Source organism: Pongo abelii, chromosome 16, assembly GCF_028885655.2.
Source record: "Pongo abelii isolate AG06213 chromosome 16, NHGRI_mPonAbe1-v2.0_pri, whole genome shotgun sequence".
Lineage (NCBI taxonomy): Eukaryota > Metazoa > Chordata > Mammalia > Primates > Hominidae > Pongo > Pongo abelii.
The window spans coordinates 87,392,885-87,418,309 of record NC_072001.2 but is presented as its reverse complement, the minus strand read 5'-3'; the positions used below and the strand labels follow the sequence as shown (position 1 = coordinate 87,418,309).

The following is a 25,425-nucleotide window of genomic DNA, read 5'->3' as shown; positions in this document are numbered from 1 at the left end:
ATTTTTGCTGGGCAACAATCGGCTAGTGGCTGCTCCTTTCAAAGAGGCACATACTCTGTAGTTCAGAAGCCATTACCTTTCTTTCCTCCTCCTTTGCTCATTTATGTTACCTCTGGCCCCTAGAGGGTTTGAGTTTGCAACCCATTTTAAAGACTAAGAATAAAATTAATGGTTGTGCTCAGTGAAAATGCTTATTAAGGCAGCTATTATCATTAGGTCACTAGTTAAGTTTGGTGCTAAGCCTGGAGTCTTATTACTTTATCTTCCTCCTCCACTTTTTGCTTCATGGGCACTGGTTTGTGCAGTACAGTGAAAGGAAAGCCCATAGAACCATTCCTGTATCAAACGCCTATGGCCTAACCCAAACTGCAAACGTTTCCATGATTATTCACCACAGACATCAGCTCTCCAACCTCTGATGTGCTGCACAGGCTGGCACAACCTCCCTCCCACACATGGGAGCCTAGACCAGGGAGCTGTTTACAAGACAAACGGTTCGGAGGGGGGAAACCAAGTTTTGTTTTGTTTTTTGAGATGGAGTCTCGCTCTGTCGCTCAGGCTGGAGTGCAGTGGCCGATCTCGGCTCACTGCAACTTCCACTTCCTGGGTTTAAGCGATTCTCCTGCCTCAGCCTCCCAAGTAGCTTCGATTATAGGCGCCCACCACCACGCCCAGCTAATTTTTGTATTTTTAGGAGAGACGGGATTTCACCTTGTTGGCCAGGCTGGTCTTGAACTTCTGACCTCAGGTAATCTGCCCGCCTCGGCCTCCCAAAGTGCTGGGATTAAAGGCGTGAGTCATGGCGCCGGGCCGTACTTTTTTATTACAAAGGTTGACTTACACACAGAGTAGTCAACTTCCAAATCCTACTTCTATAAACTGAGCAGGCACTACCAGGCCACCCAAAGTTTAAATCCCCCTGACAAAAAATTTAAAAAGCGAAACTCAGCCAGGCGAGCGGGCTCACGCCTGTAATTCCAGCACTTTGGGAGGCCGAGGTGGGCAGATCACGAGGTCAGGAGTTCGAGACCAGCCTGACCAACATGCTGAAACCCCATCTCTACTAAAAATACAAAAATCAGCCGGGCGTGGTGGCGCGAGCTTGTAATCCCAGCTACACAGGAGGCTGAGGCAGGAGAATCGCTTGAACCCGGGAGGTGGAGGCCGCAGAGAGCCGAGATCGCGCCACTGCATTCCAGCCTGGGTAACAAAGCAAGACTCCCTCTCAAAATAAATAAATAAATAAATAAATATTAAAAAATAAAAAGCCAAACTCTTACAGCAACGTGATCTGGGAATACAGTTCAGCTACAAGCCAGCTCAATGGGGACAAATAAAAGACCAGTGATGAGTCCCCAAAACACCATCCCCAGGGTTTTCGACAGCCAGCAGCCCCACTGAGCTCCACAAGCTTTTCTAACTATGCAAAAAACCAATCAGGAAAACAATCACCAACTTGAGGTTTCCAAGGTTGGGTCCTGTGTGAATTTATTTTTATTTTTTAACCCAGCATGTGTCCCTAGACTCAAAGGGAACATAAGCCTCAGGGTGCAAACTGTCCTTAGCAGACACTGTTCCCGCTAGCAAGGGACGGCACCGTCACCTGAGGGGCAGCCAAGAGGCGGGCAGTGCACCTGTGCCTTCCAGAATAGGTACCCCACCCACTTGCCCCTCTTCTCCACCAACGACACAGCCCAGTAGTTGACTCAGGTGCCAGGAGAGAGCGCGGGGAGGCAGTGCGGTAGCCAGGGAGACCAAGGGAAGCGGTTGCCAGAGAAATGCGGCGTCAGTCAGGGCCGGGGCTGCAGGCGCGGGGCGGGGGAGGAGAGACGCGGCCTCCTCCCAGGCGGGCCTGGCGGGAGGCACCCCGGCTTCTAAGAGCGAATTCGGCTCCCGACTCTCTTCCCCCAGCTGAGAGCACGGTGCAAGGGGCCAGGCCTGCAGGGAGCAAAGTGCCCCCGAAAAATAAGCGCGCGCCCACGAAGGTGCCCAAGAGCCCAGGAGTCCGCCTGGCTTTTCTCGGTCACGGGGTCAGCGCGGGGCCGCTCACAGAGCCTTCTAGTCTCCCTGGGTCCTCTAGGAATGAGGCAGCAAAGCCTCAGTCGACTCGACCACTGAGGAACCCACGACATGAAAAAGCCCCGGGGAATGACGCCGGGTGGGACACCCCAAAGTGAGGGCCCCTTTGTGGGTGAGTCCCCCCCACACTTAGGTGACTCCAGGCGGGCACAGGCCCGCCCAACCAGCTTGTCATCAACGGGAGCGACCCGTCCAGGGCCCCAGCCGCTGCTCCGCCAAACCTGAGGCCGCCCCTGAGTCTGGGCACCTGGCCTCGTCCCGCACTGAGGAGAATGACCAGAACGCGAGGCCACATGCACCCGCTCGCCAGGCTGAGGGTCCGAACAGCACAGCCCAGAGTGGGCTCGGGTCGCTCCCCGCCTACGCCACCTCCGCGGCCTGCAAGCCTACCCCTCTCCCGCCCATGCCCCCAGGACCCACCTCAAAGCCGACAGCCCCGCGGGTCTCCCGGGCACGAAGCCCCGCCAGTCTTCCGCCCTCGCGCCACACTACCTGGCCAGCCCCGCCCTCGAGAGTCCCTCTCCGGCGCCTAGCGAAGGTGTGAAGCCACGTGACCTGCCCGGGATTGGGAAGAAGCACGAGGGGCTTGATCCCTCCACCTTAAAGGGGCCGAGACCGCCGCCGTCGTGGGGCTCTCCACAGAGCACGGGGTCTACGCCGTCAGCAGCCCCGCCCCGTCCCGCCCGTGCCCCCCCACCGCGCGCCGGGTGCTAAAGAGACCCGCAGGGGGCGTGAGCTTCCAACGCCAGCGGCTTCGGGTCTCCCGTGCGACGGCAGTGTGATAAAGAAACGTTACGGGCGCCGATGCTCCTTTATGTCCGGTCAGTTCCCGTCTGGACAGACGCTCGAGACCGCCCGGAGGCCGCAGTGCGGCTCGGAGGCCCCACCGGCCGCCCCCGCAGGGCTGCGGCGCCTTTAAGCCCAAAGGCCCTGAGTCACGAGGAGGCTCCCTGCCCCCCTCGCCCTCCACCCCTCCACGAGGCCCCACGCCCGCGGGCACGTGACCGCGCCCCGCCCGGGACTCGCGCGCACGGGGCGGGGGATGGGGGTACCGCGGCGCCGGACCCGGCTGCGCGCGGACCGTTAGCTACTGCGGCCGGGACGCGGCCCCGCCCAGGCGAGCGGCGGGCGGCTCTTACCAGCGGGAACGCCATGGGGCCGGTGTGGCCCTGCAGGGCTGACGGGTTGGCCGGCCAGCCGGCGGGCAAGAGACGCGCACGCACGTGGGCACTATTTTTGCAGCGGGCCGCGCGCAGCCCCGCACCCCGGCAGCTTATGAAGCTCCGAGCCGCTCCTCGGAGCCGCCCCCCGGCCGGATGCGGAGCACCTGTGTCGGCCCCGCCCGGGCCCTCGCCTCCGCCCCCTCGCGCCCCGCCCCTCCTAGCAGGCCGAGCCAAGGAGGGCTCCGCCGCCCACCCGGAACCCGGCGGGGACTGCCGCCACTGCTGGCCACAGCTGCCCCCTGGGGGGCCAGAGACCTAAGCCTGAGCGCGCCATCACCTAAGTGACCCTTGCCGAGTCACTGTCTGCCCTGGGCCTCAGTTTCCCTCTTAACGAAAGAGGGCACGATTTACAAGCCCCTGCGAGCGGCGGCGATCGCTTCGTCAGTACAGCCTCGTGTCCACTCTCCTTCTCTTCCAGTGATCTCTCCAGGGCGAGAGCCTGCCCTGCATCCTTGGTCGGAACCGTAGCCCCCGGGCTCCAGAAGGCGCACTCACTTTAGACCCACTGCTCCGTGCGCTGCAGAGGGGGCCGCGAGAGTCAGGACATTCCAGAAAGTTCCAAAGACATCATTGGTCCTCTTTGGACCGGAGTTCTCCGGGGAAACCGCTTCCGGCGCTCCCGACACACCGAGATAGAAAGTTTCACAGAAATAGGGCAAGGGATAGGGCGAGGGATCCAGGGCAGGCGTCCTGGGGCACCTGGAGCAGGGGCGGACCGGAAACCCCAGGCAAACGCAGAGGCGGAGATGGCATTCCAGGCGGGAGACCAAGCAAAGGCAGAGAGGGAGGACGGCACCGGCACCGAGCGGCTCCCTCTGACCAGGACTGATGATGATGCGACCTGATACCGCCGGAGGGAAGCCTGGGCCTGGTTTGTAAGGGGCCTTTATTCTGCAGACAGCAGGAAAACTATTAGAGAATTGTAAAAGGGGTTGGCAGTTGTCGAGTCTGTTTTAAGGTGTTACTGGAGACATAGAAGAGGTTGGACAGAAAAGGGGGAAAACAAGGGACTGGAGTGGGGAGGAAAGGGACCAGAGTTTATTGAACATTGCTAAGTGTTTTACATGTGTCATGTTATCATGATACTATTTAATAAGCACTAACTATGCTCCGGTCCCCTCCTGGCACTTAGGAAGGATGGTGCTGCCTTCTTCCTGGGCTTGATCTAATGGCTAAGGGGAGAGAGACAGGTAACTGTCAGTTTCTGCCTGAGGTGATGGAGAAAGAGGAAGCTGATGGTATAATCTAGTGTTTCAGAAGGATTAAGGGGGGAAGGGTGGTGAGCGTAAGAGTAGAAGTCCACAAGGGGGTGAGTGACAGTGGGAGTTGGCCAGTCTCCATCCACTTGGTCTACTTACAGGAGCTTCTTTGGGTTGCTGAGGTCATGGGCAGAAAGGGTGATGACTACAGGGACAAGGCAGGAGCAACTTCGCTGGGACCTCTCCCTCTTGAGCCATGCTTTCTCCAGGGGTAGCCTACCTGAGTCTTGTCCTGGCCCACAAGCAGCGTAGGACAGCTGCTTCTGAGAAGGTGCCACACCCAGATGCCTACAGCACAGGAGCCAAGTGAGGGTGGGCGACAGCACTGAAGGCCCAAGCCACACCCAAAAGGGCTGTTAGCTGGTGGGCACCATGTAGAAACGAGGTCCTAGCCCAGTCAGATCTTTCAAGAAAAGCTGGAAGTACTTTTTTTTTTAAGTGAAATCTTGAATGTGAATTTTAATGTTGGTTATTAATTCAAATGAAAAGAGCCAAGCCCAGCATGTCCAGGGGCCCCATGCAGCTCACTGGCTGCCAGTTTGTGATCCCTGACATCCTTTTCTCCTCTCTGACCCAAAAGCTGAGCAACATAAGAATCGGAAACCCAGAATAGTGCCCAGGGGAGCGGGTGTCTGGAGGCCCTTTCATATTTCAAAACTCAACTATAAGAAAATGAAGGCATCTTTCAAGAGACTTGGAACAGAAACTTCTGCTGCCTAAAATCTGTCTCCCCAAACTTTCTGTTGCAGATAATAATAATAGCTCGTCTTCACTGACCACTTACTGTGCGCATGGGAAAATTCTAAGTGCTTTACCTATGTTATCTCATTTTGCAGATGAGACTGAAGCTCAAAGAAGTTAAGTAACTTGCCAAAAGATTCCCAGCTAAAAGTGTGAGAGCAAGGACTCAGACCAAGGCCGTCTTCTGGTTTCAGAGCCTGAAGTCTTAACCAGATGAGGATAAAACTTCCAGCATGCTTATGTGTGTGCTTATCTGTGAATGACCCCAGAGCTGACTGCAGATGTTGAGAGAAGAGGTAACTTTGACCAAATGCAGTCATGACCTCAGGTGTGGGCGAGTCCTTGCTCCCTACCTGGACTTGGCTAGGCCTGCAGGTCATACAGGAAGAACAGTCCCTCTGAAGGTGACCATAATCTACAGGGCAGGGTGTGGAAAGTGACAGAGGTGAATATATTAAATGACTTGGTCAAGTCCCCACAGCTGGTCACTGGCAGAAGCAGCAGAAACAAATAGGCAGCATTATCTATTCTCCCAGTCAACAAACAGCCTTTGAGCCCAGCTATGCCTGGCACTGTCTCTGCAGTCAAGCCCCAGACTTACAATACTGATTTTAAGTCCAACCATATAATTAGCTGGACTACATTTTAAATATATGTACTAGGGAGACAGGAGGGACCCTATAGTCTTTTATATGCTCAGGTGTTCAGTGCTTCTGCAGGAGGCAGAGAGCTAAAAGAAGAGAGAAGTTTGATGGGAGAAAATAATTTCCTGGTTGCAAAAGATAAGAAAAGGAATTCACTCAGGAACTCAAGACCACAAGGTAGACACACACAGTCTCTGCTCAAGTTTTGCCAAGCTCTGTACAGAAGAAACCATGTTCTTTGTTTTTTCAAGTTCCTTTTAAGTGGGATAAAAGAGTGGATTGGGGCCAGGCGCGGTGGCTAATGCCTGTAATCCCAGCACTTTGGGAGGCCTAGGTGGGCAGATCATGAGGTCAGGAGATCGAGACCATCCTGGCTAACATGGTGAAACCCCATCTCTACTAAAAATACACACGAAAAATTAGCTGGGCATGGTGGTGGGCGCCTGTGGTCCCAGCTACTTGGGAGGCTGAGGCAAGAGAATGGCATGAACCCAGGAGGCGGAGCTTGCAGTGAGCCGAGATCTCACCACTGCACTACATCCTGGGTGACAGAGCGAGATTCCATCTCAAAAAAAAAAAAAAAAAAAGAGTGGATTGGCCCCACCTTTCATTGTACACAAAAGTAAGTTAAAAATACAATTCTGAAAAGCTTTACTTAGAATTTTTTCAGAAGAAAATATAGGAGAATTTTTTTTACCTCAGCCCGTGGATGAATTTTGTAAACTTGGAAAAATGATTGGAACAATAAGCACAGAATATAAAGGAAGACAATACATTTGACCACACTGGAATTAAAAACTTTGGTTTACTAAAAGAGTTTGTTTGTTTTGAGACGGAGTCTTGTTCTGTCGCCCAGGCTGGAGTACAGTGGCGTGATCTCGGCTCCACTGCAATCTCAGCCTCCTGGGTTCAAGCAATTCTTCTGCCTCAGCCTCTAGAGTAGCTGAGATTACAGACACCTGCCACTGCACCTGGCTAATTTTTGTATTTTTAGTGGAGACAGGGTTTCACCATGTTGCCCAGGCTGGTCTCGAACTCCTGACCTTGTGATCCGCCCACTTCAGCCTCCCAGAGTGCTGGGATTAGGCGTGAGCCACCGCCCGGCCAAAGATATTGTTTAAAGCTTGAAAAGACAAGCCATACACTGGAAGAAGATATCTCCAATCCATGTATTTACAAAGAACTAGTTTCCAGACTATATAAGAACTTCTATAATCAATGAGGAAAAAACACAACTCCACAGAAAAATGGGCAAAAGATGAGAATAGGCAGTTGACACAAGTGAAAATCCAAATGGCCAATAAACATCAGTAGATGCCCACCCTCATCAGTAACCAGGGAAATGCAAATGAAACCACAATCAGATGCCATGCCACACTTTTCAAATGGAAAAAAATGATTGAGTTTCACTGTCCCAGTAGCAGGATCACTGCCAGTGAGGGCGTAAACTGGTTCAGCTACTTTGGTGTGTGCTTTTATGTTTCACATCTTTTAATGGAGAGAAGACAATGCATAGAGTGCACAAATCTTTTTTTTTTTTTTTTTTTTTTTTGAGATGGAATCTCGCTCTGTCGCCCAGGCTGGAGTGCAGTGGCGAGATCTCGGCTCACTGCAAGCTCTGCCTCCTGGGTTCATGCCATTCTCCTGCTTCAGCCTCCTGAGTAGCTGGGACTACAGGCGCCCGCCACCACGCCCAGCTAATTTTTTGTATTTTTAGTGGAGACGGGGTTTCACCCTGTTAGCCAGGATGGTCTCGATCTCTTGACCTTGTGATCCGCCTGCCTTGGCCTCCCAAAGTGCTGGGATTACAGGCGTGAGCCACCACACCCAGCCAGAGTGCACAAATCTTAAGTGTATACCGAGGTAATCACCACCCGCATGGAGACATAGAATCTCTCCAGAACCCCCATTGGGTTCCTTCCTGCCCCTTCCCACTTTATACCTCCCTCCTCAAGGTACCGTTATCCTTACTGCTTTTCATTACAGATTCGTTTAACCTGTTCTAGACTTCATATAATTTTTGGTTTCTTTCATTCAACATACCTGTTAGATCCATCCATGTTGTTGGCATGTAGGAGCAGTTTGTTCCTTTGTATTGCTAAGTAGTATTCCATTGTATAGATACACCATAATTTATTTCTGCATTCTCCTATTGATTGGAATTTGAATTCTTTCCACTTCGGGGACTATTATGAATAAAGCTGCTAGAAATATTACTGATGTGAAGTATAGCAACTCTGGTGAGCAATTTGGATTGTCTAGTTAACTTGAAAAAGTGTATACTCTATGACCCAGCAATTCCATTCCTAGGAAAATATGTTAGAGAAACTTTCATATGTGTTAAGAAACATGAGTAAAAATGTCTGTAGCTGTTTTGTTAATAGTTACAAAAACAAAACAAAATAAAATAAGCTTAAATGCCCACCAGCAGGAGAGTGGATCAATAAATTATGGTATAGTCATACAATGGAATTCTATATATAAATAAAAGTAAATGAAATACAGCAGATCACATCAACATGACTTACAAACAATATTGAATGAAAAAGCAGGATGTAGGAGAAAACATACTCTAAGATGCCATTTATATAAAATTTGAAAACGTGTAGTACCCACCACCATCGCAAAGTATGGTACTATATATTGTTTAGGAACACATCTATATATAGTAAAAGTACAAAAAAAGGATGTTATTGATAAACAGAAAATTCAGAATGATGATTTGCTTCAGGTGGGAAAGGAAGCAGTCATGAAATGAGGGGTATGGGGGACATTGAATTGATGAGCACTGAACTGATGAGTGCTTCAGTTCTCAAGTTGGATGATTAGTATACAGGTGGTTATGATAGTTTTTAAATTTGAAATACATAATAATATTTTAAAGAGACAGAGATGGGGATAATTAAGGGCAGTGATGTGCTGGTAAATGTTTGACAATTGGCTGGGGGAGGGAAGTGATTTGTAGCATTTGTCTCTTTCCATGGCATAAAAACTCCCACCACGGCTGATTTCAAATTGTCAGTGTGACATCATCTGGCTCACAAAATTCCTGAATGTGTAATAACAGTCAGCCCTCATGAGCCAGGAGAAGCCAACTCAGGCACACCACTCAGACACTGAATATGGGAGCAGAGTGCTCTGAAGGCCAGAGTCAGGGATCCAGGCTCCCTGAGGGCTTTCCCAACAACCCAGGAGATGGGTGGAAGGCTGGATTGTATTATTTATTTATTGCTATTAAGTTACCCCTAAAGCTAAGCAGCTTAAAACAACAAATATTTATTATCTTGCACAATTTCTGGGAGTCAGGAAACAGAGAATGGCTTAGCTGGCTGGTTCTGGCTCAGAATCTCTCATGAGGTTGCAGTCGTGATGTCAGCCAGAACTGCAGTCACTTGAAGCTCTGCCTTGGGCTGGAAGATCAGCTTCCAAGCTCACTCAAGTGGGTACCGGCAAAAGCCTCAGTTCCTTGTCACGTGGACCTCTCCATAGTGCTGCTTAAGACATGGTAGCTGGCTTGAGAGGGAGGAAGAGACCAACCAAGATGGAGGTGCAAAGAATTTTATAACCTAATCTCAGAAATGACATAACATCATTTGTATCCTATTATTCACATACACCAACATTGATAATATGTGGGAGGGAATGACACAAGGATACAGATATCAGGTAGCAAAGATCATTGGGGAGTATCTTGGAGGTTGAAGGTGAGTGCTGGTTGTCCTGAGATGCTTGTAATGGGTTAGTGGATGCCCAGAGACATGGGAATCGGAGAGGCCATCCCCTTTGTTTTGCAGCTGGGGAAATTGAGACATTCAGAGATTTACTTGAGTATGCAACTTTTCTTGGTGAGGGTCAGGAGTCCAGGGTCTTGGTCTTGCCTTGGTACCCATGAGAAACACCAACCCCACCTCTCCCTCCCTGACTTCCCTCTGAAGGTACAGATGCTGGGGTCTTAGCACATCCAAGGTCAAGGTCACCTTGCCCAAGCTCTCAAGAATTCCTCTTCCCCCATAGCTGTTTCCTTACATTCTTCACAGCCAAAACAAGACAACCCTCCTATTTCCACATACCCTGCCCCTCCCACAGAGGCTGTTGTTAACACATCCCTAGTAGCCCCAAAGAGAAGCATCTGCCACTGTGTTGGCATTGCTGGACACAAATCCATGTTGGCCTTCTGGAATCCCACTGCCACTTGGAGCCTGGTGTCAAACTGTTTCAGGACTCTGTAATCTCTCAGCAAAATGAAACACTGCCCCAAACTGGAAGCAGCCATGAGGAAGTTGTGCTGCCGCTTTTTCTTGCTGGATGCTGTTTACATGGGTTATTCAGTCTATGAAATGCATCAAGTTGAACACTTGTGATCTGTACAATTTTATGTAGGAATACTATACTTAAATATTCATAAATTTATAAATTATATAAGTTTACAGATTCATAAATTTAAATACTGAAACAAGATTTTTTTAAAAATATTCCCAAAGCCAGGGGCTAATGTATTTGGGGCCTGGACAGAGAGAAGCATTCTTTCTGTTCTCCAGATGCCATAGGGAAGCAAAGCCTCAGTGACACCACAGCATCTTCTGCAGCAAGGGGGCAGTTGGTAATGGGAAAATAATGAGGAGTTCCCAAAGGTCAGGATCAAAAAGTTCAGCCCTAAGTGCTTTCTTCTGCTACACAGGTCAGTGGGATTGGGGATGCAGGGAGAGAGACTGGGGTCAAACCAAAGCCATCAAGTAGAAGACCCAAAAAGGTACATACTGCTTCTTTTCCTTGAGGATACGCCACTTTTAATCCTTATTCTCCATATCCCAACCTGGGCTCCACCCTCCCAGGGACCAATTCACCATCCTTCTCTTGACTCTGGGAGCCAAAAGACCAGGTGGTGACAGAAGGAAGACCCAGGCCGAGGTCCTCAGATGGGTCAGAATTTTCCAGTTTTCCCTTTCCTTTCCAAGCCAGGACAGGGAAAGTCCTGCCACTCTGAGTCCCACCCTCAACACCCATCCTTTTGATGTGGAAGATACACTATGGGGAGGTGACTCTCAAGATGCCCAGCAGAATAGGCTGAACTAGTGCAGGGGTTTGCCTTAGTCGCCAGATAGATGGGAGTTCAAGCATGGGCACAGCTAATGTCGCAACTCCAGGGTCCTTGTAGTGGCTTCCTTGGTATCTCTAAATGGATCTGTTCCCCCAGGTCACCAGCCACTGCAGCTAGCCAGGTGATGCAGCCTGGCTGGAAACTGGAGCTGTCTCCTTGCCCATTTGCCTGGGCATTGTTTTGAAGCCATCCTGGACTAGATTCCAGTTCCCAGCCCCTCCCTGAGCTCATTGTCGTCTGACCCATCAAGGCCTTTGGTCAGGCTCAGACCTCCTAGATCCCCACTGATGCACTACCCCATCCTTGTCACTGCCTCTGTGCCAGTCCCTGTGTTTCTATCCGCTTCCAGGCCACTTTCTGCAGCCCTTCCTTTGCACCAGCAGAGTCCTAAGAGTGCTTCCCAGTCCGTCCTGTGGTCCTGGGCCCCACCTGAATCCCACAGCCCCGGGCTAGTTCCCTGGTTGTCCCATCAAAACTGTTCATGACTGGCCAGCCATGGTGGTTCATGCCTATAATCCTAGCACTTGGGAGGCCAAGGCAGGTGTTTTGCCTGAGCTCAGGAGTTTCAGACAAGCCTGGCCAACATGGCAAAACCCCATCTCTGATAAAAATACAAAAAATTAGGCTGAGTGCGGTGTCTCACGCCTGTAATCCCAGCACTTTGGGAGGCTGAGGCAGGCAGATCACGAGTCAGGAGTTCGAGACCAGTCTGACCAACATGGCGAAACCCCGTCTCTACTAAAAATATAAAAATTAGCCAAACGTGGTGGCACACGCCTGTAATCCCTAATCCCAGCTACTCAGGAGGCTGAAGCACGAGAATTGCTTGAACCCAGGAGGCGGAGGTTGCAGTGAGCCGAGATTGTGCCACCGCACTCCAACCTGGGCAACAGAGAAAGAGACTCTGTCTCCCAAAAAAAAAAAGAAAAAAAAAGGCTGTTCGTGGGAAGCATTTTCCCTGCCAACTGAGATCCAGACACTCTGTGACCAGGCCCCTAATAACCTGGGGACAAAGTGTCACCACAGTGGCAAAGACTTGGGCCAGTGATAAAATACAGAATATGATATGGGTTGGGGAAAATGCCCCCGGGGGATGTGGGGGCCCCCAGCCCCTGCAGGTCTGACCTGCTTCCACCTGTGTGTGCTGGGCAGGCCCCCATCTTATCCCTGCACACTTGCTCAGGGATGCTCATGTGGTAGGGTTGTGGGAGGTATGGCCTTGGAAGAGATGGGCTGGGCTGGGATGAGAGCTGGGGCAACCACTCCCCCTTCCTCTGTGACTGAGATTCTCTCACTACAGACTGTTCACTCAGCACGTAACAGGCCCCATGCTCCTCCTGGGTGGGAAATTGCTGCCCCACCAATCTCCCAGCCCAGCCTTCACCAGCAGCACAGCACTCCCCGCTGGGCTCCTTCTGCAGTCATACTCTCCCCTGCCCACACCTTGCTCTCCTGCTTCCTGCCTCTCTCTTTGGTCAAACACCAGAACCATTTCCTTATGAAGAGGTGCTACTGCTAATGCCAAAGCCTGGGACACGTTCCAGAGACACCAACACAGAGCCGTGAAGGTTCCAACTCTGTGGACTCTCAGGGTTGGAAATCCCAGTGCCCTTTCCAAGAGGTTCTGGGAACCTGGACTGTACTTGAGGAATGTTAAGGGACTTGCCTTTTGCACTTCTGGTTCCTACAGAATCCCATTTTTTTAAAAGGGGATTTTTTTTTTAGAGGTAGGGTCTTGCTAGGTTGTCCAGGATAGAGTGCTATTCACAGGTGTAATAATAGTGCAATACAGCCCTGAACTCCTGGCCTCAAGCAGTTCTCCAGTCTCAGCCTTCTGAGTAGCTGGGACTACAAACACATGCCCAGCTCTACTCTGGGGCTTTTGATATAGAATAAAGGTGGGTAAGGGATTCTCTGATGGTCCTTGTTCAAATTTCTTAGAAAATCACCCTCACCCTCTCTCAGTGCTGCGGGTAGTGCTGATTCAGAGGCAAAAGTAAGACTGAATCTTACTTTTGACTGAAGGACCGTCTCAGAATCTGCAGTGACAAAAACAGTGATCCCAGGGAGACTTTGGGGCCCCAGGCACTCAGGGAAGCAGCAGCTCCAGCAGCTCTCTGGTGTTACAGTGCCCAGCAAGTCCCTGGAGCCAGAGGCAGGGCTGTCCCCTGGCACTGCCTTTGTTCTCCTTCTGTGAGAGGACAGCCACAGCTGCTTCACCCCATCTTACCCATGAACAGACATGCTCAAGGATGCCTAAGTGGCAGGGCTGAGGGACAGTATGGCCAAGGGCCTAAAGTCTTGGTCACAGAGGATCAGAGGCTGAGGTTCAACATCTCAAACTAACTGGAGTGTGTTCCTTGTAACCCAGTCAATCAAGATGTTGTGAGGAAAGTGTTCCAAAATCAAAACCAAGTTTGAGTAACACTGCAGGCTGAGAGGTGGTCACAGTGTACATTAGCATAGTAAAAGTTCTGAGAAGACCTGTGGGAAATGAACTCATTTCACTTAAATCCAAGATTCCTAAACTTATTTGATCATAGACTTTGCAGGGGGCGGGAGGGTACAGAACACATCCTAATGGAACACCTTTTATACATTTTAGAACCACTGCTCACTCAGCCTCTTTCTTCACCAGAAAAGGTGTCAGGGAGAGCCCTGACCCCCACTGCACCCACCAGGTTTGTTCCAGGTGTGAGCAGATGCTGGTGTCTTGTTACAAATACAGAATCTGCTGCTCTGCCTATGGAGTCGCCATTCTGTTGTTTCTTTACTTAATAAACTTGCTTTCACATTATTATTATTATTGTTATTGTTATTATTATCTTGAGACAGAGTCTCACCCTGTCATCCAGGCTAGAGTGTAATGGCACGATCTCAGCTCATTGCAACCTCTGCCTCCTGGGTTCAAGTGATTCTCCTGCCTCAGCCTCCCAAGTAGCTGAGATTACAGGTGCGCACCACCATGCCCAGCTAATTTTTTGTATCTTTAGTAGAGATGGGATTTCACCATGTTGGCCAGGTTGGTCTTGACCTCGTGATTGGCCCACCTCAGCCTCCCAAAGTGCTGGGATTACAGGTGTGAGCCACCACGCCCGGCTGCTTTCACTTAAAAAAAAAAAATGCAGAATTTCAGACCCCACCCTAGACCTACTAATAGAATCTGCGTGTGATGGGATCCCCAGGTGACTTGCCACAAAGTGGTTTGAGAAGCACAGTTATACATCTCCTATTCTTCCACTAAGATGACCAGTGTGTCAGTACCCCAGTCAGGTGGGGCCTCCAGGCCCACTAACTGGGGTAGTTGACATATGTTGAACTGAGCACCTGTTTGGGGAAGTCCCTGTGTTATGAGTCCTTCCTTCCCAAGGGACCATAAGAAGCACTAAGGGGGTCTGCCAGCCATTGAAGAGGACTTGTTTTTGCAGAGGCTATAAAAAGGACCAAGGTGCTCTTCCAGTTCTGCCTTCCCATCCCAGCCCAGATGTCTCTTCCACAGAGATGCCTACAGACTCCTAGGCATCCTGACCCAGAGATGGTTACCTTGGGGATTCAACGAGAGTTGTTCCTGACAAACCCCTAGAAGGAAAGGTGAGCCAGTAGCTAGAGAGAAGACATTTTATTGAGCCTGCTACATAAATAGCTACAGAAATCTGGGAGGACTGAAGGGAGTGGCTGCCATCTCCCTCTGCAGAGATCACTAAGGAATGCATGGGGAGGGCATTAGGGGAGGGCTTGGTCCTCCAGAGGGAGAGAGGGCACCCTGAATGCTATCTGGCATGAGGAGGAGGATGAGAGAGAGAGAAAGATGAGAGGGACTGACAGCCCAGATGTCATGGGGAGGTATAGATGGGAGCCAAAGAGGTCACAGCATTTGGAAGTCACTGGGTCAGAGCCTGTATCACATCCTTTACCAGCATGGTGCCAATCACCATTTTCTCGCTGTTGACAGTCAGCTGGGCAGCTCCAGCTGGCCGGGCATCCAGGGTCAGCAGAACGAGGCTTCCACCGGTCAGTGTCCTCCCTGCAAACCTGAGGTGGGAGTAGAAGGGGTGGGGAAGAGCTGCTAAGGGTGACTGTGTTTGGAAGGGGATCAGCGCCTGGGGCTCCTCCTTCAAACCAGGGCCCCTGTGCTCATCATTTTCCCTCTACTGGTGGCCTAGTACCTGTACTCATCGGATGTCCCACAAGGAACACGACCCAGGTTGGCAGTGGCAGTCACTTTCTGCACCACAATGTGGTCACTCCGACAGGTGTCTGGCAGCATGAGTTTCTCTGTGATCTCATTCATGCCCATCAGCTTTCCTGGGGGTAGAGGTCGTGATGAGGGCAGAGGCCGTGGTGGGTACAGAGGCCAGCACCTGGGTCTGCTTACTGAGCAACAAGTTCTCCCACGCTGGGAAGGTATCATGCAAAGGGCAGGTCAGAATTTAAATCATCAGTCTTGAGGAGAGGGTACTTCCCTCTCAGACTGGGCCCTCCCTCAGGAAGCCTTTGTCAGCCTCTCTACCCCTCCCACCCAGGCCGTTATCCATGTTGTTACCAAAGACTGATTTGGCGCTTCCTCCATCAGACATCTGGGCTACCAGCCCCTTGAGAGTGGCCAGTCAGTTCTTAAGAGGTTCGCCCATCCTGAACCTCACACCCTTTGATCTTTCCCGGGGGGCCCTCCAACCCACATTCAACTCCCACTCAGCTCCTGGAGGCTAAGCCCTCGCAAAAAGATCACAGGTGGCTGCTGTGATCTCTCAGCCAGGATCCAGTAGTCACATGCAGCATTCACAGGTACATTTTTAATTGCACCTCTGCAGTAGCAGCTCCAGATCTAGCCAGGGCTCCTGAAGCCCCCAAACCTTCACAGCACCCCCAGAACTCCTCATTCTGCAGGGCTGACTTCTCTCCACTCACATGATCTAGGCCCCCCATGGGAGCTCCTCCATCTGCTCTCCTGCACACCAGCAGTCTTCTCTTCAGCCTCTTTCCTCCCTCCACTGCTTCCCCCATTCTTTACCTCCTTTTAGAAACTGACATCCCTCTCCTGTTTCTTCCATCCCCTTCATTCCTGATTAATAACATTTTCTTGTCTTTGTTCCTTCAATCTGTTCATGTTCAAGTGTCCCCGTCTCCAAAAAATCCTTTCCAGAAGCGAGATCTTTCATCGTGCCAATGCCCTGTCTCCCTCATTCATGGCTAAAGTCCTCCAAAGAGGACTCCATTTACTTGAGCCGTGGTCTCCCTCAGTGCACTGCAATTGGCCTCTGTCCCTCCTTTAGCAATGACCCTCTCTCCCTCAGGTTGGCAGTAGCCTTTTATATGCTGACTCTGAAGGTCTTAGGTAACTGTGGTTTGCAGACATCTTCTGCCTTGTTGTCTCTCCTGGTTCTCCTCCCACCTCTCCCTGTGCTCCTTCTCTTATCCCTCCCCTCCTCTTTCTTCTGCAGAATTCAGGTTTTCCCCCAAGGTTCTGTCCTTGGCCTTCCTATTTTCTCCCACCTCCCAGAGTGATCTCATTCATATTCACAGCTTCCATTACCACCTCTGTGCTCGTGACTCCAGCTTCCAAGTGTTTCCTGGGCATAGACCCATATTTTCAGTTGCGTACTAAATAGCTCCTCCTGAATTTCCCAAATGCATTTCAAAATCAGCTTATCCAAAACTAACCATGGTCTTCCCTCCTCCCTCGCCCAAGCCACTCTTCTTTCTTCTAGGCCAGAGGTTTTGCAAATTACAGCCTCCAGACCAAATCCAGCCCACCACCTATATGGCCCACAATGTTTTTAATATTTTTTAAGTGTTGGGGGAGCAATCAAAAGATTAATATTTCATGACACATGAAAATTACATGAAATTTAAACTTCAGTATCTATAAATATAAATGGAAATTTCTTGGAACACAGCCATACTCATTCATTTACATACTGTCTGTGGATGTTTCTATGTTTCAACAGCCACAGTCGTGTTGTAACTGCAACAGAGACCACATGATTCTCTAAGCCTAAAACATTTATCTTTGGCCCATTACAGAAAAAGTCTGCTGACCCCTGGTCTAGATGAAAGACACCACCATTGTCCCTACCATCCAAGCTGGACATTCTGGAGTCAGTTTCTATACTTCCCTCTCTGCCCACTCCCAGGGAGCACTCACCCTGTTCCTTCTTAAACTCATTTTCACTCATAAACACAGGGGCCATCAGCTCCCCAACAGGTGGCTGAATGGAGACGTAGAACTGTCGGGTCTGGGTGCTGGGAAGGGTGGGAGGAAACAGAGGGAGAAGAATTAAGGCCATCATCTCTCCCCTCATCTCCCACCCTGTGTAGAGGCATAGCTTGGAGGCAGTGAGAGAGTGAGGTCAGGAATGAGGGTCTGAGATGGCTTCCAGACCCACCCAATCATGATGTATCCCCACTAAGCACCACCTCCATTTCCAGTTCATTGTTACCCTGTCCCTTTCCAGCCCATCCTCTCACCCCCACCTCGAGTTGGGCACATACCACAGCTGGAAGTTGGCTGCCTGGGTTGAGTCACAGAAATTAATGCCCATTACAGCAGTGGCAGATTCTCCAGGTGCCAGGGACTCTGAAGTGGTATAAGGCAGTGAAGGGGAGACGGAGGGCCACCATCACCTGATAGGTCTAGAACCCAGCCTAGCCCTACTCTACCTTCCACTGTCACAGCTGACCAGCCCTCTATAGAATCTTGGCTTTCTTGGCTCCTGGAGACTATTCCTGGTTTCCTCCTGAACTCTAAGCACCCTTTCCCCGACTCACCCTCACCACATTTAAGTTAGTCCTGAAACAACCAAGGCCCAAATCTGCTGCTGCAAGCACCTCCCGCCCTGATGTGAACTTGCTTATTTCATAATCTGTCTTGTCCACCAGAGTGTTGATCATGTTAGATGCTATCTCTGTGCCCCTACAGCTTGGCCCCTGGCCTGGCACAAGGAGGGTATCAGCAACCACAGAAAGACTGACTCTGCCCAGGAGCCTCCTCCTCCACCCCTTCCAAAGCCCTTCGCACCAATTTCGGGAAATTCTTGGATGCTGATGCCAGCAGGCAGTTTGGGAGTGCCCACATGCAGGCCCTTGATGGGGGTATCAGAGCTGTTGGAGAAGTGGATGTGCACAGACACCATGTGGGGGTCCCCGGAGAAAGGTTGGCGGCTGAAGGTGTAGTCCACAGCCAGCCCCTCGCCAGCTACCCGGTGCAGCAGCTCCTGCCGCCCAATACCCGACACTGGACTCAGAAGCTAGAGTGGAGGGGTAAGGAAGGACAGAACTGAGCAAGATGGAGAGAGCGTGTCCCAGCATTGTCCCCTAGGGCCATCCAGCAGCTAGGACTCAAAGCTATCACATCCTCCATCACACCCACCCCCCACACACATCCACACCATAGGATGCAGCACAGGGATGTGTCCCTGCCCCAGCCCGGTCCCCTCCTCCATCCCACTCACCGACGGTACCAGGGTGGAGTCTGTGAGTGTCAGGCCCTCCAGGTCAGCAGCCAGACTGGTAGACACAATTGCTGGGGGAGACACAGGCTGGACACTGGGAGGGGTGACTGTGGGAGTAGATAAGACTATGAGGAGGCAAAGTGGAGGTGGCTTGGGTTGAGCAGGGAGCCTAGGGATCAAGGAGCACGCATTTCAGCACCATGGACAGCGGGGGCACATGGCTGCCTGGAGGCTCTCGCAAAATACCCATCCCTAGACCTCAACCCCAGACCTGGGGAGGTCAGCCCTGCTGCCCTCTCAGGCCTGAAGATATGTTCTGTCTGCTCCCCTGCTCCCACAAGACCTGAGGAACCCTATCCAGAGTCCCTATGGGGCGTTCTAATTCATGCTCCCCAGGCCTCCTTTCCCCTGTGACTTTCACCACCCAAACTCACAGTCCTCTAGATCAAGCAGGGAGATCTCCTTGGTTGCAGGGGCACTTTTGCTGCTGGGAGGCTGAAAGAGAAAAATGGGATGTGGGTGTGGGGAAGGGGAGCACCTTGGCATGTTCTGGGTTGGGTAGAAGATGTCATGTTCTGTTCTGGATGGTAGGGAGATAGATGTCTGGGCCTGGCCTGGAAGTTGGGGAGGGCCCTGGCCCATGAGCACACCCTGACTCTGCCCCAAGGCTCTCACTGTTTTCCTCCTCCAAGAGGCAGGTTCCAACTGCTCCTCCTCGGACTCCGATGTCATCTCGGACTCTGATGAGCTACTGCTGGAATCGCTGCCCTCATCAGAGGATGACGCTTCTCCTTTTCCCTCTGGCACCTTCTTCTTTGTCTTCCTCTTATCATCCTCCTCACTCTGTTCACTGAAGGAGTGGGAAAGGTGGGCTCAGGCCTGGCCTGGACATTCCCTCCTTGCTTCACAGAAGCAGGAGAAATGCTGAAAAGCTGGAGTGGTGTGGGGAGCCTGAGCCAGAAGGGTTCACACCTGAGGTCCTATAGCAGGGACCCCGTGAGAGCTTGAAGCCAGCTTGTGCCAACTCAGGCTCCAGGACCCTGGTTGCTTCTCCACACCAGCCCATGAGGCCTCAGAGATCTCCTGCAGCCAGCCAAAGTAGTCATCACGTGAGCTGACAGCCCCAGCCAGCTCACGAGGGGCTCAGGGGCTCTTAGGAGACTGGTTAAAGCTCAATGCTAGCCCTTCGTTCCAGGAAAGCCCCCTGAACCCCACCAGCCATCTGGCTAGCTCCCTTCTCACCTCTCACTGCCTCTCCCTTTCTCCTCATCCTCATCCTGGTCTTCATTGTCGGACTCACTGCTGGACTCCCCAGAGCCGCTCTCGCTGCTGCTCTTACTGTCCGATTCACTCTCAGACTCAGGGTCTGTGGAGGAACAATATGAGGCCTCCTCCCTCATACGTAGGCCTCCTTGGGTCTGGAGCATACACCTGGGTTCCACCTTCACATTCAGTACTGAACCCTCAAACCTCTCTGACCTGCCCCCAGCCCTACATGCCAGCTAGAACTGACAGAAACACAGGTGGACTCCATGGATAGAAACCTGCACAAGCACACACACCTGGAACATGAATCCCTCAGGTGCACAAACAATTCACAAGCAGGTGCACACCCCTAGACACACAACCATATACATATACCCCTCATATAGTCAGTCACACAGATGCATGGGCGGAGCACAGAGGACCCCAGCTCTGCCATCTGCTCACCACTGTCTGCGGACTCCGTGGGGCCTGACTCCCCCTCAGAGTCTGAGTAGAAGGGTTTTTCCTTCTCCTTTCTCTTCTCCCGATTTGAGCACTTGGTCCATTCAGGTACCTGGAGATGGGGGTAGGGTGCAGGGTCATTTCATCATGGTTGGGGAGAAGGAAGGCAGGCACAATCCCTTACCCTTTATTCCACCTCTTCGTGAGACCCTACCTGGTCTGTCCCACAAAGGGAATAACAGAGGAGGAAGAAAGGGGCACTGTCCATGGAGGGGAGGGAATGCTGCTCACAGAGGGGCACTGCCAAACCAAGGTGGAAACAGAGTATGGGAAGGCCCAGGAGCACAGCACACAGGGGAAGCAGAGGGACACAGACAGGGCAGGGGAGAGAGCACACGGCACACGAAGGTGGGACCTCAGTGTATTCGCCCAACAGGCCCACGTGAGTCTCAATAAGGGAGAGATCTTCTTCCTGTGTGTGTGGGGGAGGGTGTTAGGAGGGCTGGGCCGGAACTGCCAGGGCTCCCTACTGTCTGCCCCCACCAACACACACACACGCGCGCGCGCACACACACACACACACACACACACACACACTCTCTTCAACCCTCCACCTCGCTGACCTCCACGTTGCGCACAGATGGGTCTGGGGCTTCCTCCGGCCAGTCTGGGAGCTCCTGGTAGCCTGTGGCCTTGGCATTGAGCAGGTGGGACAGTGAACCCAGCTGGAAGTGGTCCCGGTCTAGGGATAGGTTTAGAGGTCAGGCAGGTAGCAGCAGTGAGGGAAAGCTCTGGGAGCTGTTTCCCAGGTGGGGCTGGGTTGTGATTCTGGTCGGGACTTCCCAGGTGGGTAGGGGAAGGAGATGGATGTGTGCGCTAATGGCTCTTCCACTCTGACTGCACCTTTAGGCCCACATGCTGGAAGAAAAGGCTGTCTGGCCAGGCCAGAGCAGGGACTGAGGGCCAGGGAAAGGCAGCCTACAGAGGTGGGCAGGAGGAGACTCTGGGCCCACAGATGCTGCCGGCCTGTCTGCTCAGGAAGCACGTCTAGTCAGGCTCTGGACTCAGCAGGGAGGGATGAACAGTCAGAGCATGAGTGTGTGGAAGTCTGGGTCAGAGGTGAGGCACCGCTGGAGGAGGGCAGCACAGGCATGTGAGTGAGGATGGTGTCAGGGAGAAAGGGACTGTTGCCTTCTTCCTGGGAGAATTTCAAAGCTGTGCCCACCCTCAGAATCTCCCCATTCATGAGGTCCTGGCAAGAGAAAAAGAACGAAAAGATACCCAGAAGAACTGAGCTTTGTGAAGGAGGCTCCCTTCTGTGTAGGTTCCTGGCTTCCACTCCTGGGGTCCGGAGAAGCAGCGGGAGGACCCTTCCCTCCCAGGCCCATCTCAGGGCCATTGTCTTGGGAAAAGAGGCCTTAAGGGCCAAGCCCAGAAACAGAGGCAAGGCTGAAGCCCTGGGGCCTGGGATTTGGACTGACTGTAGTGACTAAGCTCACAGGATGCAGGCAACTGCTTTCTCAGGACCTTTATAAAAATATACACCTCTCCTTTGTGTGTTGTTTTGCTTTCTGCCTTCCTGGGTCCTTGGTATTTAAGATCTTGGTATGTATTCCAAAGCCTAGTGTCTGTTCAGGGAGGGAGATGGAAAAGGGAGCCTGAGAGGAAAGGAGGCAGGAGTCCATCCTGGCCAGGAAGGCAGACCCTCAGCTGAGATGATGCTGGCAGTGGTTGTGGGCAGGTGAAAGAGTAATTTCTGGTGCCACAGGAGGGACAAAAGGAGTGAACCAGGGAGCAGGACTGCCCACAGAAGCCTGGTGCCTGGCTAGGGGCCTCAGGAAGGTCTGGGACAGAGACTCTGGCCAGTTCCTTTCCATTTCCCTAGGAAGGTTACCCTTGATTTCAGCTCCCACCTTTGAAGGATGACTCCAAGACTGGAGCTGGTTTGGGTGCCAGGAAGAGCTTCTTGGCATGGCGGCTGAGGGCCCCACCCTGCTCGGAAGGGACGATGAGCTGCCGGGTGAAGCGCGCCCGGTCGCGAATATCATAGTTCTGGTCATATTTGGCTAGACTCAGCACATACTGGGTCAGCAGCTTGGTCTGGAGGAACAGGAAGAGGTGGGTCAGCTGATGGGGGGGTGGGGACACAGGAGGCTCAGAAACAGATTCTTTAAGCCGACACTTGCAGGCAGAACATCTCCTCTTCCTGCTTAGGACCAGCTGCTTCCACCCAGCTGTCCCTCCCCACCTGCCCTTGTTCTGGGCTCAGAATTTTCTCTCATCTCTCTGGCCATGCCTCCTGATGATCCCAACTTTGACAACTGCCTTGGGCCAACAAAAGAGGTTTTCCTTTTGGACCTTCCCCACTCCTGGCTCTGGACTCCATTCTTCCCTAGGTTTGTAGTCCCTACCACTCCAGGCCTGTCCAGCCTCTTTACTCTAGGGCAGCAGGGTATGTGGAAGTCTGGAATGCTCTGCTGGACCTCACAGTTTCCAGGCTCCACCACCAAGGGGGAATTAGACAACAAAAAGACAGGGCGGATAAACAGGGGTCCCTTTGGCAGGGGCCACCCTCATGCCCTATCCACCCACTTAGTAGATTCTGAGCAGCCCAGGGGTCTCAGAGGTCTTTATCCTTCCCTGGAAGCTTCTAATGACATCAGGGCAAACTGCAGCTGCCCATGCATTTGCCAAGGTCATGTAGGGTTCACAGTCTACAGTCAGGGAAGCTACAACTGCAGACCTAAAATCTCTCCATTTCTGCCATGATCTTGGCCTAATCTAACCTGCCTTAACATGGCAACAGTGGTAGCAGCCATCACTTATCAAGTGCCTTCTGGCACCAACTCTGTGCTAGGTGCTCCACACTAGCTCATCTAATCTCCCCAAGCCTTCTGAGAGGTAGGCATTATTGCCCCCATTTTACAGAAAAGAAGCAGGATCATTAAGGGGCTTTTCCCAGGCCAAGGAGCCCATCAGTACTGCACCTAGGCCTGCATCTGCTGGAGCTGCACCCCATCTGCTTCCCTTCACTGCCTACCTGCTGACATAAGGAGCCTGCCGTGGCCCAGGTCTCCATGTTTCCATCGCTTGTGACCAAGATCAAAACCACTAAGTAGTCAACAACCAGAATGCCCAAGGGCATCAGGGGCCGGCAGGAGGGAGCCTGGAACTGACTCTGTTGTTCTTGAGGTTTATGGTGACATACTGTTACATGTAGCCTTGGACATGGTTAACCCAGCTAATCTGGCAGGGACATCAAGCAGATGTCCATAAGGGGCAAAGCCCCTCAGATGCTGACCCAGAGTCGGAGCAGCTGCTTTGGCAGAATTGCCCCACACCACTCTAGAGGGCCACTGTGATTCCACATTCCTACCTCCAATCTGGCCCACAGGCCCTCTTCAGCTCAGTCCCTTCCAGCAAAGCAGCACCTCCGATACTGTTATAGTCACAGATAAGCAATCCCAATCCCATGCACCCCTAATAGAATAGACTTAAAAATATGAAAATAAGATGCCGTCACAACAGATTTCATCACCAACCTGCCCCTCTCTTGGCCAGACACCATCTAAATGGCCAGGGCTAGTGGATGCCCTTACCAACATGGTCGATTATCAAGAGGCTGCTGATGCCTGTTTTGGTTTGGACAATGTCTTCCTCCACAGATTTCCCAGCTGGCTGATCACAGACTCCCTCCTTCAAGTCCTTGCCTAGTTCTAGAAAGAACTGTTTGATATTTGGATCCATCTGTCCACAGCCTTAACTGCATGTTAACAACCAACGCAAGAAGGGGCTGGCCCACCACCTCAACACTGCAGGATTTGCCTATAATCATTCATTACCCTTCTCCACCCCAAGGGGCCATTCCTTGTGGATTGTGGCATCCTGTGTGCACCACCAAGACCCTCACCTCATCTAGCCAGGATGTGCAGGAATTACAGTCTGTTCAAGAAGGCCTCTGAGATACACTCCAGTATGCCAAGAACAGAACAAGGCTCCCCCCTCACCAACAGGCTGCAGTTCTCAGGGAGGAATTTTAAGTGGGAAACACTGACTCCCTTTCCATAACCTATGCCAACGTACATGCTACCTTGCAGCTGCCTGCTAATCATGCTTAGAAAACTGGCTATTAAAAAAAATTGAAATATATCCTCAATTCACACATTACACATGAGTAAGTTTAAGCTCTACATGGATGTGGCAGACAGATTCTAAGGTGTTCCCCACCAGTAGCTGCCTCCTGGTGTTCATGCCTTTGTGCAATCCCTCACCTTGGGTATGGGCAAAACCTGAGACTTGCTTCTAACCAACAGGATATGGCAAAGGTGGTATATGACTATATATGATCCTATGATTATGTTTTATTAAAAAGACTCTGTATTGGAAGTTCTAACTAGAGCAATCAGACAGGAGAAAGAAATAAAGGTATCCAAATTGGAAAAGAATTCAAATTATCCTTGTTTGCAGATGATATGATCTTATATTTAAAAAATCTAAGGATTCCACTAAAAAACTATTAGAACTAATAAACAAATTCAGTAAAGTCGCAGGATACAAAATCCACATAAAAATCATTGGCTGGGTGTGGTGGCTGATGCCTGTAATCCCAGCACTTTGGGAGGCCGAGGCAGGCGGATCGTGAGATCAAGAGATTGAGACCATCGTGGCCAACATGGTGAAATCCTGTCTCTACTAAAAATACAAAAATTAGCTGGATGTGGTGATGCACACCTGTAGTTCCAGCTACTCAGGAGGCTGAGGCAGGAGAATCGCTTGAACCTGGGAGGTGAAGGTTGCAGTGAGCCAAGATGGCGCCACTGCACTCCAGCCTGGCAACAGAGCGAGACTCCGTCTCAAAAAACAAACAAACAAAATCAGTAGCATTGGCCAGGCACAGTGGCTCACACCTGTAATCCTAGCAAGCACTTTGGGAGGCCGAGGCAGGCAGAATACCTGAGGTCAGGAGTTCGAGACCAGTCTGACCAACATGGAGAAACCCTGTCTCTACTAAAAATACAAAATTAGCTGGGCATGGTGGCGCATGCCTGTAATCCCAGCTACCCGGGAGGCTGAGGCAGGAGAATTGCTTGAACCCGGGAGGCAGAGGTTGTGGTGAGCGGAGATCGCATCACTGCAGTCCAGAGCCTGGGCAACAGAGTGAGAACTCCATCTCAAAAAAAAAAAGCCATTGCACTCCAGCCTGGGCAACAAGAGCAAAACTCC

The 25,425-nt window shown here is 51.5% G+C and overlaps 3 protein-coding genes across 10 annotated transcripts in view; 1 reads left to right on the top strand and 2 right to left on the bottom strand.

The window, feature by feature from the left end:
• Positions 1-3,411, bottom strand: part of CPEB1 (cytoplasmic polyadenylation element binding protein 1) — a 104,106-nt gene extending 100,695 nt beyond the window's left edge. For 2 of the 5 annotated variants that reach the window (XM_054531143.1, XM_054531145.1), the window contains exon 1: positions 3,219-3,411. In XM_054531143.1, coding sequence (XP_054387118.1) covers positions 3,219-3,233 — 15 coding nt within the window. In that variant the 5' untranslated portion in view covers positions 3,234-3,411. 5 annotated transcript variants of the gene reach the window in all.
• On the top strand, positions 1,779-7,426 carry LOC129050179 (basic proline-rich protein-like). Its single transcript, XM_054531781.1, has 2 exons — positions 1,779-4,173; positions 5,398-7,426. Exon 1 carries the CDS (start codon positions 2,884-2,886, stop codon positions 3,559-3,561), a length of 678 nt encoding a protein of 225 aa, XP_054387756.1. The 5' UTR covers positions 1,779-2,883; the 3' UTR covers positions 3,562-4,173; positions 5,398-7,426.
• Positions 7,427-14,648: 7,222 nt separating this feature from the next.
• Positions 14,649-25,425, bottom strand: part of AP3B2 (adaptor related protein complex 3 subunit beta 2) — a 50,544-nt gene continuing 39,767 nt past the window's right edge. For 2 of the 4 annotated variants that reach the window (XM_024232512.3, XM_054531767.1), the window contains exons 15-26: positions 22,116-22,302; positions 20,826-20,944; positions 20,206-20,314; positions 19,738-19,861; positions 19,171-19,345; positions 18,930-18,990; positions 18,496-18,602; positions 18,063-18,291; positions 17,537-17,621; positions 17,190-17,287; positions 15,211-15,349; positions 14,649-15,076 (exon numbers count right to left, since the gene is read on the bottom strand). In XM_024232512.3, coding sequence (XP_024088280.1) covers positions 14,926-15,076; positions 15,211-15,349; positions 17,190-17,287; positions 17,537-17,621; positions 18,063-18,291; positions 18,496-18,602; positions 18,930-18,990; positions 19,171-19,345; positions 19,738-19,861; positions 20,206-20,314; positions 20,826-20,944; positions 22,116-22,302 — 1,584 coding nt within the window. In that variant the 3' untranslated portion in view covers positions 14,649-14,925. Of the gene's footprint in view, positions 15,077-15,210; positions 15,350-17,189; positions 17,288-17,536; positions 17,622-18,062; positions 18,292-18,495; positions 18,665-18,929; positions 18,991-19,170; positions 19,346-19,737; positions 19,862-20,205; positions 20,315-20,617; positions 20,675-20,825; positions 20,945-22,115; positions 22,303-25,425 lie in introns of those variants that run through there. The other 2 variants (XM_024232511.3, XM_054531770.1) reach the window with 2 other exon arrangements.